The sequence below is a fragment of the Bubalus kerabau genome, chromosome 7 (genome assembly GCF_029407905.1).
Source record: "Bubalus kerabau isolate K-KA32 ecotype Philippines breed swamp buffalo chromosome 7, PCC_UOA_SB_1v2, whole genome shotgun sequence".
Classification (NCBI taxonomy): Eukaryota; Metazoa; Chordata; class Mammalia; order Artiodactyla; family Bovidae; genus Bubalus; species Bubalus kerabau.
The window spans coordinates 62404689-62421114 of record NC_073630.1 but is presented as its reverse complement, the minus strand read 5'-3'; the positions used below and the strand labels follow the sequence as shown (position 1 = coordinate 62421114).

At 43.3% G+C, this 16426-nt stretch overlaps 1 protein-coding gene across 10 annotated transcripts in view; it reads right to left on the bottom strand.

Moving 5' to 3' along the window:
* Positions 1-6387, bottom strand: part of KLHL5 (kelch like family member 5) — a 95320-nt gene extending 88933 nt beyond the window's left edge. Inside the window, exons 1-2 of one of the 10 annotated variants that reach the window (XM_055588279.1) lie at positions 1394-1583; positions 968-1081 (exon numbers count right to left, since the gene is read on the bottom strand). In XM_055588279.1, the coding sequence (XP_055444254.1) occupies positions 968-1050 (83 nt within the window). In that variant the 5' untranslated portion in view covers positions 1051-1081; positions 1394-1583. Of the gene's footprint in view, positions 1-597; positions 665-967; positions 1584-4005; positions 4099-4631; positions 4858-6100 lie in introns of those variants that run through there. The other 9 variants (XM_055588283.1, XM_055588281.1, XM_055588285.1 and 6 more) reach the window with 9 other exon arrangements.
* Between the last annotated feature and the right edge of the window lie 10039 nt (positions 6388-16426).

Below are 16426 nucleotides of genomic sequence, written 5' to 3'. Positions count from 1 at the left end.
TAGTTAAAACTTTCCCCACCCCCCGCCCCCCAAAAAATAAAAGCCAAGCTCTTTAGTATGGAATTTAGTGTTTTTGACAATCTAATGGTCCCGGCCTACCTTCCAGCCTTACCTTTCTCTTCTCTGTTTCCCTCTATCTCATACTTTCTGTCATGAAAAGAGTTAAAACACACAACATTAAAGTTAACAAATGAGTATTACTGAATACTTCCCAAATGAAAAGGGCTATGGAAGACACTGTGGATAATGACAAGTGTGGGTAAAATCTTTTTTCTCGTCTACTACCAGCCTTCAGTTAACTCTCTTGGTTCTACTTCCTTGGCAATCTAATGAAGTAGTTAACTATGTTACCTGGCAACATTCCTCAAGTAAAAATGATCCCTCTGATTAGTAAATTTGCATCTGGACTCAGAGGAATTATAATGAACTATAAATACCTCATAAGAAGCCATGGCTTTGACTTTCCTAGGTGTGATAGCTCTTGAAATTGGCACATCCCTTGAGGGGACCCTGAAGTTAAATCTATGGAGTCATATAAGAGACAATGTCTCCTGTGGGACATGAGGTGTTTTAAGCCAAGCCGGCTCTGGGACCTACCTGATGTGAGCTTTGTTTCCTAGCACCTAAGCTTTCACGTAGAGAGATGTCTCCCAGGTGGCTCCATAAACTGCTTACATGGCCTGCTATGAGGATCACAAGCACTGATGAGGAATATGTGATGCTGCCTTGCCAGCCAGCTGTAGTTCCTGTCTGATATCTTCTGAGTAAACAAGCCTACAGCAGTTTTATAAGTCTGAACCCAAGAAAACCCAATCATTTCCACAGCAACAAGACTGTTATGAATGTCTTAAATGAGGTTGCAGATGTTCTACAATCTGAACCCAAACTCATTCCTCTTTTTGCCTTTTTTAGCCTAACATATAGCCCTGATAAATCCCACCTAATCTCATACACAGCTTTTACTCACCTTCCTCTGTTGTTACTCTTTTCTCCTGGGGATGCCCTCTTCCAGGTAACATATACCTCTCCACAGTCCATCCCTTCAGCCATCTGCTGAGGTGAAGCTATGGATGTTTTTCAACTCAAATGAACAGAGACATTGCATAGGTAAAGAATGGCAAGGAAACTCTGCTAGAAAAGCTAAGTACACAGTTTAAAGAAAAAGAATGGAAATTTATTGACAATAAAAATAGGTTAAGCTGGAGGAGAAATACAGCAATAGCATGTTAAAGGGTAAAATGTCCAAGGAGACTGTCTAGACCAATTTGAAGGCTAGAAAAGAACAGAAAAAGCAGTCTTCCTGCATTATTAGTCATGGGAAGAAACAAGGGAGCCCTGTATTAGCATCAGAAGTAGGTGATTTATAAGCATTAGACAATTCAGTAATCTGTACCTTGGGAGAGGGAAGAGAGATGGCTGACAGTATTACAATGGAGATGGCATCTGCCAGTGTTCTGGGAGGGGATATTGTTGCTACAAGTCAGCTCCAGTTCTACCTTCTTATCCTGATTATTCTCATCAGCCTGTCCCACTAGATTTGCCAGCTGATGTTAATTATGTAGTAGCACTTTCATGGACATCACAGGTTTCTTTCATCCTAAGCTATTTGAACTGCTTCTCTTGCTATTACAAAATTGTCAATTACCCTAACTTGTTATATTTTAGGGCCAACTCTATCATTTCCAGACTGATAGTAAATTACCTTAAGAACTAACCAAGATGTGGCACTTAGAAAAAAAGTAGTTCTTCTGAAATGGCCAAAGGCTCTAATTCGTTTCAAGTGTGTGAACTCTTAGGTTAAACGCACCCATTTAAGAGCAGAACTAGAAAGCCAGCCAACAGAGAAAAGAGGAATGAAGTGTATGTGTGGAAAGAGACACTGGCAAGAAATTATAGATATGGAGAGGAAAAGCAGCTCCAGCTCCTAACTTTCTGCTATATGCCAGTTGCCTCTGAGCAACTGCATGTCCTGCCCTTGGATTCTCTGACAGAGAGCTATATCACTTTTCTAACAAAATACTCTTTCTGCTTAAATTAGTTTAATTTTCTATAACGTCACCAAATAATCCCTATGACCAAAAAAGATGATTAGAAGCAAAGTGTAATGATGTAGATATACATAACCAAGTTTTATCATATTAGAAGATTCTATTTATGTTATTTTAAAGAGAAAAAAGGAGAGAGAGAATTCAATTATAGCTGTTTTCTATTGGTATAAACTTCCCATTCAGCTTTTTACCCTCATGGGATCTAACACAGGGCCTCATACAATACCACATTTAACAAATGTTTACTGAATGGACATATAATTAAAAAATAATGAAATTCACTTGGCCAAACACTTTGTCTAATTGGGAGTTTCCAAAAAGCACTTCAGTTCCAATTAATAAAAAATGTTCTTTATAATTCTCATTAGCATAATTCTATGATTACATATACACAAAGAAACGCTGTTTTCTATTCCCTAAATAGAATACTGAAAAACATGGTTTGGATTTGATTTATTCAGACTATGTTAACTCATGGAACTATAAAGTCTGCTTAGTTGTAGTCCAAAAGACCATCCCAAGATTATTCCCCTTCTCCTCTTTTTGGGTACAAGATAGAATTACATTTCCCCTCCTCCTTGAAGTTGGGTTGCAGTCATATGACTTGTTTGGCCAATGAAATGGCAGTGGAAGTTATATGTGTCATTAAGAGTCTTTAAAAGCCAATGTGCAATTTATCACATCCTTCTCCCTGCCTAATAAATGTGGAATCAGGTGTTAAGATGAGCCTCTGACGATCTGGGGTGCTAAATGACTACTGGAACAGAGCGCTCCTGCTGACCCTAACTGGACACTTAGCATGACTGAGAAACAATCTTTTGTTGTTTTAAACCACTAAGATATGAGGGTCTTTTTTTTTTTTTTTACCAAATAAATGAAGACAATGAATCCCTTTGGCCCTCAATTTATCTTCAGGATGGTAACATTTTATACAGCATTGAATCATTTCTAGCAGAGTATCCCCAACCTCTGGGATCTAACACCTGATGATCTGAGGCAGGGTTGATATAGTGATAACAGAAATAAAGTGCACAATAAATGGAGTGTGCCTGACTCATCCTGACACAACACCCCCCCCCGCCCCCCCCCCAATCTGTGGAAAAACTGTCTTTCATGAAACCCATCCCTGTGCCAAAAAGGATGGGGACAACTGATTTATAGAATACTTTCTTATAGAAAGTACTATCTAAGTCTCCTAAGTTATTATCCTAAGTCTCCAAATCCAAACACAAGAACTGAACGGAGTCAAAATTTTGGACTAATCCCTCATTCTCTCATCTCTCACTACTTGCTATCTGAAACTCACAGGCCAAATATATTTGGATAGGATGATATTTCTTGCTGTTCAAACTCTTGCCATCTATACCCAGGAATGGAAATAATTTATAGTAAAGGGTTCTTGATACATTATTTCATTTGGACTCTTAAAGCTGTTTTTCTACTACTCAGTACCTATTAGACTCTCAACATTCATTGAATGAACTGCATACTGACATCATTCTAATCTTACAAATAAGGAAACAGATTCAGAGAGGTTCATAAACTTACTGGAAAACAACCCTGCGCATTAATGGCACAATCCCAGATTTTCTGGCTCCAAATCCCTTTCCATTATGTATCATGCTTTCCAAGATGTCTTATAGCTACAGAATTCCAGGTTTGACAGTAATAGTGCCCGTAGTGTTTGGAATAAAAAGCAAATATTAATAATGTATCTATATCCAAGAATAATTAAAATCATCCTTTAAGGGGTTCTACTTGCCTAAACCTAGTTTAATTCAAGATCCCAAGCTCCCTGAAGCACAGAACAATAGGAAGAAGTTCTAGAGATCATTTGGTCCAACAGGCAATTTGCAGAACAACTGTAAAAGAACTCTGGGGGAAAGTAGCCTTTTCCTTGATGTAAAATACTTTAAAATTCTGGGCTACCTAGGTGCCGCAGTGGTAAAGAACCCACCTGCCAATGCAGAAGATGCAAAGAGGTATTGGTTCAATCCCTGGTTCAGGAAGATCCCCTGGAGGAGGATATGGCAACCCGCTCCAATATTCTTGCCTGGGAAATTCCATGGACAGAGAAGCCTGGCAGATTACAGTTCAAGGGGTCGCAAAGTGTCTGACACAACTGAGCACATACACACATTTTAAAATCCTGACTTGTATCTTTACTTTGGCTCTTAATAAATTGGTAAGCCTCAGGCCCTTTGCTCTCTCATTCTTATCAAATCTCAGCTGTAAGAAATATTCACAAAGACTGCTTGAAGGATAAGCAATCCACCCACTTATACAGGTTCAGTGATTTTCTATTTGTGGTCCATATCAAATAAATTTGGAGAAGGTCGCACAATACATCCCCCTTTACGAAAGTAAACTAACATTAGCCAAGAAATTGAGGGAGGGGGGGGGGAAACCCTGAAATTTGTTTAAGCCAGTTATCTCAAACTTATTTAAGCTAAAATCTTATTTCAAGAAATAAACTACTGATTTCTCATGCCTCAGAATACAGTTTGGGAAATACTATTCTAGGTAACTCTACACATTATGAATGGATCATTATGAAAGGCTTAACGCCTTTACAGAACTTACCTTTAGAGTCTTACTATTGCTCTATACTGAAGTCCACTGTTATCCAAAATTCATCAGTTTCTGTAGAGATACCTTAAAAATGTTGTCAACTGCATCACAACAATCTCTTTTAATTAGGCCCCATGAGAAACCATTCCTCTCGGGCCTAATTATTGGAAAATGCTGGGCTTAGGCAGAAGAACTGGTCTGTTTTTATCTCAGAATTTGAAATACCCTGAAACTTACTTTATTCCTCTCTCTCTCTTCCCCCTGGCTGCTAGCGATGTTCAGAGCCAAAACTGTGACTCGCCTCTAGTACAGGATCTCATGCACTTGGTATTATCTTACCCTTGACTTTTTGCCCTGCTCTGCTTCAACTTTTCATTTAGTTTTGTTTCACCCCACAGTACCATATGGACGTTAAGTTGCTTTAAATCATTTTTGGAACTATTATATTCATCAAGTTCTATTTTCTTACAATTTCATACTGATTTCTCCCTACCTGTCCCAGTACCCCGAAATACCAGAGTCACCTTTGTGTAAAAGTATTCATACAGCTTTGAGAAGCCAATAGAACATACACATTTACAATGTAGTCATATTCATTATGCTTAAAACCGAAAGAGGTCATTATTGGTTTTTCAAAACTGTTTTTTAAACGGAAGGACAATTGCCATTTATTGGGTACCAGTAACTGCTAGGCACTTAATACACAACACTTCCGTATTTTTTTTTTAAAGCAGCAAAGACATTGGCATATACATTATCTCTGGAAAAATGCGTAAGAAACTGGTAATACTGCTGGGTGGGGCGAGACAGCGTATCTCTTCTGTACTGTGAATTTTGTAAATGTATCATTAAATTTTTTTTTTAATGAATCGATAATAAAGACGGCAGAAATGCTTTACTCTTTAACACACCAAACTTTCTTCGTCATGTTTTGATCTCTGGGTACGGCTGTGAAATGCCTAAATGAAAAAGTTTCAACCAGAACTGAAATGCCTAAATCTCTGAGAAAGTTTCAACCAGACACGCTGGTTTTTCTTGAAATAAAAGTCTCTTTCTTATTTTCCACACTCCCAGGGTGAGGCAATTACTCAGAAACTTAGCTTATGGTAGCCTGAGGGTAACGAGGGGAAAAAAAAAAATCCAGAATGGTTTCCAGTTAAGTTTTATTGGTAGAAGAGTACGGGGAGGAAGCACTGATTCTGGACAGCAGCCCACGCCGCAGCCCGCCGGCCACAAACGCTGCGTCTAGAACTTTGCATAACTCGACAGCGGCCCAAACGCCGCTCCGGGCTGGCGACTGAGCGGCGAGAGGCCGGACCGCGGTTCGAGCCCCGAGAGGTCCCCGCCTGGCCCACCCTCCGGAGCGAGACGCCTCTCCGAGGGCCCGGGAGGAGGGTCGCGTGGGGGCGGGGAGCGGGCCTCGGTGCGCGGCCAACCCGCCGCGGCCCCCTTCCCGGCGCCGAGGAGGAAGTCGCACTTACCGCGTCGGGCTCCGGAGGCTGCCGGGGGTCACGGCGGGGCGGGGCGGCCAGGCGGGCGGAGGGAAGGCAGGAGGCGGGGGCCGGCGGGCCGAGGAGGAGGATGCTCGGCCCCTCGGGCGCCCCCAACCCCTTCCCGGTGGCCTCACGCCCGCCGCCGGCCGGCCCGGGGCGGGCCACTCCTCCTCCGTCAGGCGGTGCGAGGCCAGGGGGCGAGAAACTCCTCAGGCAGCGCTGGAGGGGGGCGAGCTGGCGGCTGGGAGTCGGGGGCCCGCTAGCCCAACAGTCCCGGCGCGGCGCTAGCAGCTGCCTGCCCCGCCCCCTTCCGCCAGGCTCCGCCCCCCCTCGCCGGCCCGCTTGCCCCCGGAGACCGCCGCTGCCGCGGGGTTGGTGGTTTCCCTTCTGGTTTCCCTTCCCCCCGGCCTGGTGCGCGCCGACGGCCGGGGCAGTCGGGGGAGAAGGAAGGGGAGCGGCGGGGTGCAGCAGGGGCCGCTTGTGGGGGAGGGGGACTTCAGGCTGGGTGGGGCTCTGGGGAAGGGGGCGGGGCGCGGAGGACCTGACAAAGATTCCGGTTGTTCCCTGCCCCTGGAAACCGGGATAAGGGAAAATTCCTGGGGGTGGAAGTTTAGGAAGAGGTCCCTCTGCAGGGCTGGAAGGCGATCAGAGAGCCGGCCTGTGTTTTGGTTTTTTTTTTTTTTTTTTTTTGATTCCTTGGAGGACAGGACTGTATTGTTCTAAAGCTTTGGGGAAACTCACCAAGAGTTGCCTCTTTTCTCCAGACTCTCTATCCCTTCCCCATGCAACACGCTGGTAATTATTGCGCTCCATAGTGGGTTTGTGGATACGTGTCATGATAATTACGATCCTCAACTTTGGGGTCATAATCATTGTTTTCTAATGGTGGGATAACAGGAATTCCGCTGAAGTTGGTTCCTTCTTCATTCCTCTAGCCAATATATATTAATGCATGTATTTATATATATATAGTGTGTGCGTTTGTGTATATATGCCAGGTGCTGAAAATTCAGTTTATTCAGTGCCTGTATCCCAACACCAATCGAAAGCGCTTCATATAGCTTAACTCAATCAGTCTTAAGCAAAGCAGCTAAGGTCCCTGCACCCACGGAGCTCATGGTGGATAAGGGAAGGAAGAGGCCTCCTTAGTTTGTCTCTAAGTGTTGTGTAAAGGAAATGTCCACTTGGTTTCTGTTCTCAAAGTAATGGCGTCTGTTCATTATTTTCAGATTTAGTGCTCCTGTGATACATTGTCATCCTGTCCGTGAGGTTGCATTTCGTCAGTCCTCCCAAAATGAAATTTGCACTGGAGATCTTTAGTTTGTGTCCATAATGAAAACCCAATGCAAGCAAATTGTCCAGAAGACTGATGGGTCAAGTCAATAGCAGAACAACTTGGCCAAATTGCGTTCGTGGCAACAGCCTGGGGTGGCTGCGAGATTTAGGGATCTATTTTTGTACACTCCCACTTGGGGAAGTGGTTAGAAAAACCAACAGAATGTAAAACACTGAGGCATTGATATGGACTGCTAGTTCAAAAGGAAGTGGATGGGCTGATTTTAAACTGTTACAATCAGGAAGAGATACTTTATAAAATCCCAGTGAGAGCTCCAACCACAAAGCACAGGATGCATTTTTTTTTTTTAATCAGAGCCACCTGGGAGAGACTCCCCACTCCCTCTTTGCAATCACACCTACATGCATGGATAAAAATTACTTGAATAGCATTGTCTTTAATTACAAAAGACAGCTGTGAAACCCACAGTCTGAATTTTTGGAGTTGAATGCTGTTTTTCAGCCTTCATTTGATTTCTCTGTGTTAACATTTGTGCATATTCACAGCAAATGACATTGCTCTCATAGTTTTGTTTCCTCTCATCATTATTTGTTGTTCAGTTTTGGAAATTTAATTCAGTCTTTTGGGTTTATAGTGAGAAAGGCTAGAAAAGCATTACAATCAAATCAGATTACAATTGTAGTTGTAAAAAGAAAATGAATCCTAATTTAAGAAATAGGAATTCCTTCTCCTTTATTTCATACTAAATATATTGTTTGAAGTCTATCAAAATTGGGAGAGGAGTATGTCTATATTGTCTATATTATCACCCTGCTTGTTTACCTTATATGCAGAGTACATCATGGGAAATGCCAGGCTGGATGAAGCACAAGCTGGAATGAAGATTGCTGGGAGAAATATCAATAACATCAGATATGCAAGTGACACCACCCTTATGGAAGAAAGTGAAGAACTAAAGAGCCTCTTGATGAAAGTGAAAGAGGAGAGTGAAAAAGCTGGCTTAAAACTCAACATTCAAAAAACGAAGATCATGCATCCAGTCCCATCATTTCATGGCAAATAGATGGGGAAAAAATGGAATCAGTGAGAGACTTTATTTCCTTGGGCTCCAAAAATCACTGCAGATGGTGACTGCAGCCATGAAGTTAAAAGACACTTGCTCCTTGGAAGAAAAGCTATGACAAACCTAGACTGCATATTTAAAAGCAGAGACAAGTTTACCAACAAAGGTCAAAGCTATGGTTTTTCCAGTAGTCATGTATGGATGTGAGAGTTGGACCATAGTGAAAGCTGAGCACCAAAGAATTGATGCTGTTGAACTGTGGTGTTGGAGAAGACTCTTGAGGGTCCCTTGGACTGCAAGGAAATCAAACCAGTCAATCTTAAAGTAAATCAATCCTGAACATTCATTGGAAGGGCTGATGCTGAAGCTCCAATACTTTGGCCACCTAATGTGAAGAACTGACTCATTGGAAAAGATCCTGATGCTGGGAATGATTGAAGGCAGGATGGAAGGGGATGGAAGGGGATGACGGAGGATGAGATGGTTGGATGGCATCACCGACTAGATGGACATGAATTTGAGTAAGCTCTGGGAGTTGGTGATGGACAGGGAGGCCTGGCGGGTTGCAGTCCATGGGGTTGCCGAGAGTCAGACACGACTGAGTGACTGAGCTGAACTGAAGTCTATTCTCTTTGATTTACTAATTTTGTTTTCAGGTTATTTGTTCCACCACCTCAATGAAAGCAAATCAAATATACATCCCTTATGACCTGACGTCCTGCTGTTGGCCTCAGCTGACAGCATGCTTACTCTCAGGCTGTTCCCCACAGTGGATTTCTTTTCTGCCATCACACCAAGCATTTGCCAGTGAAGTCTTTGCATGTCTCTGTTTGGAACACTCTTAGCCATACACATGACTGTCTCCCTTTTCCTTCATGTCACCTTTCCTGACTGTGTTATGTAAATTTGCAAACCATAACCTCCACTCCATCTCTTATTTCTCACCACTTAGCATTGCTGCTGCTGCTACTGCTGCTGCTAAGTTGCTTCAGTTGTGTCTGACTCTGTGCGACCCCATAGAGGGCAGCCTACCAGGCTCCCCAGTCCCTGGGATTCTCTAGGCAAGAACACTGGAGTGGGTCCACTTAGCACTACCTGACATTTATCTGTTTCTCTGCTCCCACGAGAATATAAACTTCACGACAGCAGAACCTTGTCTTTGTAGTTCACTGTTACATTTCCAGTGTTGTCTGTCACATAGTAGATGTGTGCGTGCATGCTAAGTCACTTCAGTTGTGTCCAACTCTATGCAACCCTATGGACTATAGCCAGCCAGGCTCCTCTGTCCGTGGGATTCTCCAGGCATGAATATTGGAGCGGGTTGCCATGCCCTCCTCCAGAGGATCTTCCCCACCCAGGGATCTTATGTCTCCTGCATTGGCAGGTTCTTTACCACTAGTACCACCTGGGAATCTCCACATAGTAGTTGTTGGTGGTGGTGGTTTAGTCACTAAGTCATGTCTGACTCTTGTGACCCCGTATACGTGTGAGCCTGCTAGGCTCCTCTGCCCATGGGATTTCCCAGGCAAGTATACTAGAGTGGGTTGCCATTTCCTTCTCCACATAGTAGATACTCAGCAGCTATCTTTTGAAGGAATGAATGGCTTCAGATAGGAAAGATAGGTTGTATTCCTTTTTGTAATGGCCAAAGGGCTTTCATGAAATTTATCTTGTAACTGGGGTCATCTGACTTAGACGTATTAATGAGGTCTCAAATGCAGCCTGGTTTTACCGTATTTAAAATTAGAATTAGAAAATGGTAGTTTTTAACCTCTTATTCTGGCAATATACTAAGAAACAGGAATTGAAGCATTCACAGCTAAGAATTTATGGTAAGATCTTACATAAATGGATCCATAGAATCAGAGAGTAATAATAGATCAATAAATGCTGTCAAAGTCTTAGTATTTTTTCCCTGAGATGATATAGCAGCAATCAGAAGTGGAATAATTGAACCTAAAATGTGATTACTCTACTGATAACTTGATAAATGGTGCCAATACAATGTCCTTTGAATGCTCAAATGATTTTAGTTGAGAATAATCATGATAATAATAATAATAATAATCAGCCCTGGGATTTCTTTGGAGGGAATCATGCTAAAGCTGAAACTCCAGTACTTTGGCCACCTCATGCAAAGAGTTGACTCATTGGAAAAGACTCTGATGCTGGGAGGGATTGGGGGCAGGAGGAGAAGGGGACGACAGAGGATGAGATGGCTGGATGGCATCACTGACTCGATGGACATGAGTCTGAGTGAATTCCGGGAGTTGGTAATGGACAGGGAGGCCTTGCGCGCTGCGATTCATGGAGTCGCGAAGAGTCAAACACGACTGAGCGGCTGAACTGAACTGAACTGAACTAATCATGAGAAGGAAAGTGACAATGTTTGAATTTAGTTAAGGTGTAGTACTGATAGCAAACAGAACTTAATCCTAGTGTATGGATGCACTTAGTAAAGAAATGGTTTTACTTTTCATTTTCTGCTCTGATTATCAGTTGTGTGGGTGGGGAGGATTAAAAGCTTAAATATCATTTTATGTAGTATCTATGTTCAAAATCTGGATCTCACAAATGGGATTGCTTTTAGAGGCTTTAGGATTACTTTTAACAGTATTGTTGTTCTCCATGTTTTGACATGAAACAGCCTCCTGTTTCATGAAAATACACAGTTATGTCCAACTCTATGCAACCCTATGGACTGTAGCCAGCCAGGCTCCTCTGTCCATGTGGATTTTCCAGGCAAGAATATTGGGGTGGGTTGCCATACCCTCCTCCAGGGGATCTTTCCAGTTATAAGATAAATTTCATAAAAGCCCTTTGGCCATTATGAAAAGGAATACAACCTATCTTTCCTATCTGAAGTTATTCATTCCTTCAAAAAATAGTTGCTGAGTATCTACTATGTGGGGCTTCCCAGGTGGTGCTGCTGCTGCTGCTAAGTCACTTCAGTCGTGTCCGACTCTGTGCGACCCCATAGATGGCAGCCCACCAGGCTCCCCTGTCCCTGGGATTCTCCAGGCAATAACACTGGAGTGGGTTGCCATTTCCTTCTCCAATGCATGAAAGTGAAAAGTGAAAGTGAAGTCGCTCAGTCGTGTCCGACCCTCATCGACCCCATGGACTGCAGCCTTCCAGGCTCCTCCGTCCATGGGATTTTCCAGGCAAGAGTACTGGAGTGGGGTGCCATTGCCTTCTCCGCCCAGGTGGTGCTAGTGGTAAAGAATCTGTCCGCCAATGCAGGAGACATTTCCTCCTATGAAAATACACAGCTTTAAGAGGTCTGATTAGATCATACCCCTGGAAGGAGCCTTTCCAGGGTGGGAGGAACATGTGGCCAAGTAAATCCAACCCAAAGTATGTCCCCTTGAATTTTACCTCAGATTCTCATTCTGATTTCTCTTGGTTCCCCAGGGCAATTCACTCCCCCTTTTAACTTGATGCAAAAAAAATGAAAGTCGCTCAGTCTTGTCTGACTCTTTGTGACCCCATGGACTATACAGTCCATGGAATTCTCCAGGCCAGAAGACTGGAGTGGGTAGCCTTTCCCTTCTTCAGGGGATCTTCCCAACCCAGGGATCAAGCCCAGGTGTCTCGCATTGTGGATGGTTTCTTTACCAGCTGAGCCATGAGGGAAACCCAAGAATATTGGAGTGGGTAGCTTATCCCTTTTTCAGCGGATCTTCCCAACCCAGAAATCGAACCGGGGTTTCCTGCATTGCAGGCAGATTCTTTACCAACTGAGCCTGGTGTAAACACCAAAATAAATAAAAAGTTCCCTTAGCTTTCTTTACCACAACCAAGCCAATCTAGAATTTTCAAAATGAACTTTTAAAGACCAAATTCCAGAGGAAAATAAAAATGAAATTATTATGGAAAATATAAACAGCACCTGTAACTTCATTCATTTGTTCCATTGCTCTCCTGTGGTTTCCATTCTTCCAGGAATAAACTTTCATCCCCAAAGGGCAGGTATAAATTTATAGGCAATTTGCCTAGTTTCCTTCTCTCCTGGCTCTGTTTCTTTCTCCACATGGTAGAGTCATTTTGGGTCTTTTACATGAGAGGCATCAGGCTTGTCCCAGGCACAACCACTGGACTTGTACACCTATTCAGTTCTTACTTCCCGTCAGAGGGTGCTGGCATAGTCCCAATCCAATCCCAGGACTCTGAGGACTGACACAGTGTGAGAGCTCCTTCTTTAGGTGGAACTCTCTTAATGGAGGAAAGGTCATTCTAAGCCCACTGTCAGGTCACTTTTCGTCTTCAGAGTATTCACGTAAGAACTGTCCTTCAAGCACACCCCTCTTGGGACAGGGGTCTGGCAGTGCTGGGCAGCAGAGACAATAGAGTCAGGTGCTGACAGTCTGAGGGTTTCTCACTGGAGGCCAGCCCCTGTTCAAAGGTGGGAAAAGCAATGGCAAGGGCAGCCCTATGGGGAGAGACGCCCCCCACCAGCTGCAGACACACAGGGACCTTCAAAGCACAAAGCCATGGTCACAGTTCAGTAGAAGTGCAAACTTGGTATTGCCTCCCTTCTGAGTCAGGAAGGGCTTCCAGGAGACCTCCCTGGCAGTGCCTACCAGGAGACAGACTGACAGAGGGACAAGAAGGGCCTTGTCTAAAGCTACCCAGCAAGTCAGTGGCAGGACCCAGAGGGTCCCACAGGTCTGTCCACCCGCAGTCTAGGACATATCACTGTCACAGATAGCCTTGTCAGATCCTGTCCTGAGCAGAGACCTGGCATCACCCCCAATACACGGTCTGCTTAGTCCCACCCATGGGAACACCGTGGCCCTTGCCAGGCAGGCAGCAGTCCCTAGGCTCAGAGCCCGTGAGTCAGAGGGCACTGAGCCTTGTGAGGTGAGCCCTGCAACCCTGCCTGAGGCTTGTAACCATTCAGTGAGGTTAATGATCATGGAGGGGTGGGGCCAGCCCCACCTTCCAGGGTACTGTCGCTGTGGATGCCGAAATGCCATAATTGAGAAACGGTAAATAAGTGATGAGTAAAGCCAACTTTTTACCAAAAATTAAAAACAAAAAATAAGCAAGCCTGTCTGTCCCCCTCTCCCAGCCTCCACCCCAGCAAAGCTGCTGAGGACGGGGGAAAGAATGTGCATTCCCTCATGCACGTATTTCCATTCCTTCATTCATAAGTAGGCCTCCAATAATCAGGCTATGCTCTGACTGGAAAAAAAAAAAGGTTTTTGTAAAACAATTTAAACACTTCCTTCCCATCTCCTAAACACAAACCTCATTCTGTTCATCCCCCAGGACCCTGCTTAATAAGCTTCAGTGATTCCATTGCCTTCAAGGTAGAGTTCAAACATCTTAGAGTGGTTGTAAAATCCTTTGTAATCTAACCCCTCTCCAGGCCTGTGTCCATTCCGAATGATTTGCAGTGTCCAGAATGTATCATTTCTTCTGTAATTGTACTTTCACATAGCTTTCCTCCCTCTGGCAAGTCCAGTCTTTCCAATCTCTGCTTGCCTGAGTCCCTCAAGACTCAACTCAAGGGGACCTGCTCTGGCAATCATTATCCTAATCTTCCAGACTGAGCCTGTTCCTTCTTTGTGTTCCCATAATATCCTGTATGCTCCTCTATCACCACTGGTACTTAATGGGCTATGAACATTGGTTTACTCATCTGCCTCCCTGACTAGCTGAGGTCTATGATGACAGACACTTATAAATATTTGTTGAATGAATGAATAGATTAAAAAACACCCCTTGCCTATGAAGCCTTGAGAAATAGCAACTTATTAGAGCAAGACCATTTCTATCTATTAGCATTACAACATATATGGATAGGCTTCCCTTGTAGCTCAGATGGTAAAGGATCTGCTTGCAATGCAGGAGACCCGGGTTCAATCCCTGGGTCGGGAAGATCTGCTGGAGAAGGGAATGGCAACCTATTCTGGCATTCTTGCCTGGAGAATTGCATGGACAGAGGCACCATAGGGTTGCAAGAGTCAGACACAACTGAGTGACTAACACTTTCACTCACTACTATATAAATGTTTGCTATTATTATTACTGTTATTAATTCCAAGAACCCAAAGCTCTAAACCCACATCTGTGATGACAGGCACTTATAAATATTTGTTGAGTGAATGCATGAAGGGATCAAAAAAGCACCCCTTCCCTATGAAGCCTTGAGAAACAGCAACTTATTAGAGCAAGGCCATTTCTACCTATTAGCATTATAACATATATGGATGGAAACTTTCCTCTAATTTATAGTGTTACACTACCAGTTTCATAAAACTTTAGAAGATTCTTAATTTAGGATTCTCTAAACTTATAAGGAAAGGGAGTGAACACAAAATACTGGTATGTATTTTCATGCAAGGAAAAAAAAATTCTTCCAGCATCTCAATATACTTGTTTTGCATTTTAAAAATGAAAGTTGCAATACTACTAACTGATGTTGATTTCTTGTGAGTTAAAAAATATTCCAGAATCTTCATATTTGAAATATTATTTCTGGGTTCACCACCTAACAGACGGAAACCACTCATCTGGCTTCTATCTTAATGGTCTCAGAGAACAAGTTTACAACCACTATGCAGGGTTAAGCATTTAGGTTTGGCACGGTGCTGATGGTTTGCTTATAGAATATTCATGCAGTAGCACTCACCAGATGTGACGAAAAGGCCTACAGCATAGAAGACACTGTGCTTGCTACTTGTTATGGGAGAGAGTTTTAAAGAAAGATGATTCAGACAGATATGTAAACTGAAAAGTCCTTATCAATCATTGTGCTTCTACTTCCTCCTCCATTTCATCTTTTCTGTAGCACACATCCCTTTGTTCACACCTGCATTCTAAATTCAGTGACTACACTTAGCACTGAATACTTGAGGAAAGGTTCTGGCTAACAAGCAGCTGACCTGAGATACAAAAACAGTGAGTGACTAGAAGGTGGCACACATGGTACACATTCGAAGACAGTCTCAGATTTACTGGTCTCAGCAAGACAGAGGGAAGAAAACAACCATCTCATTCTCCTTCACCCTGTCCCCAACAAAACCAAGACATAGTGTTACTTACAGATTACATGTATCAAGAGACAGAAAAGCAGTGGAAACATTCTTCGTGATGTTAGAATAGAAAAACCTTTGACTCTTTAGGAAATAGAGTAAAATCAATCGCTCAGCATCTGAAAGTATTAGGTGCAGTAGGTACAGTCTCAGAAAAAAAAAGAATAGGCTGCAACGAGAGGGTGTTTCAATTTCAAATTATGAATGCATTTCGTTCTTCTCCCCTCCATTTCCAAGAAAATCAAGAACTAGTATTAATTAGATTTAGAAGAGCTCTCCAATCGCAGCCAGTTTTTTTCTTTCTTTTTTCTTATCAGAGTCTGGACCCATTGGATCTAAAACTTTCAGACTCTCAGCAATTGATTTTTCTCTGTTACCTAAAGAGTCAAAGCTTGTTCTATGCTAGAATGGTGAAAAATGTTTCAGTTGTGATTTCTGTCTCTTGATACATGTCGTTAACATGATAATACATTTCAAGGTCAGATTAGGTGCCAGAAGCTGTTCCCAGAGGCTGAGACACTACAGTGTTCCCCGGAATCCATTCCAGGGTGGCTTTCCCTCTGGCCTCCCTCTCTCACTGTACCGTCTGGGCAGACAAGCCTGCCTCCTATTCCTTTCAAGGAAAGTGGCCCCAACAGGTTCCTTCCCACACAGGCTGCTATCTCACTGCAGTGGGTTTTGTTAGTGAAAACAGACAAAACTGTCTCTTTGTTAGTGAAAACAGACAAAACTTTTCCTGGCCAGTGTAGGGAAAGCAGCCATGTGTGGGCTGGGCACGTGAAGGCCTGACACCTCTACGGAGGCCCGTGGGTGAAGACCTCAGGTGCACTCTGCCCAGTCTCCAGCATTCTAAACACAGTGGTAGCAGATCAAACCAGATGTCCCCCAGAGGGGAGGTGAACAAAGAAAAG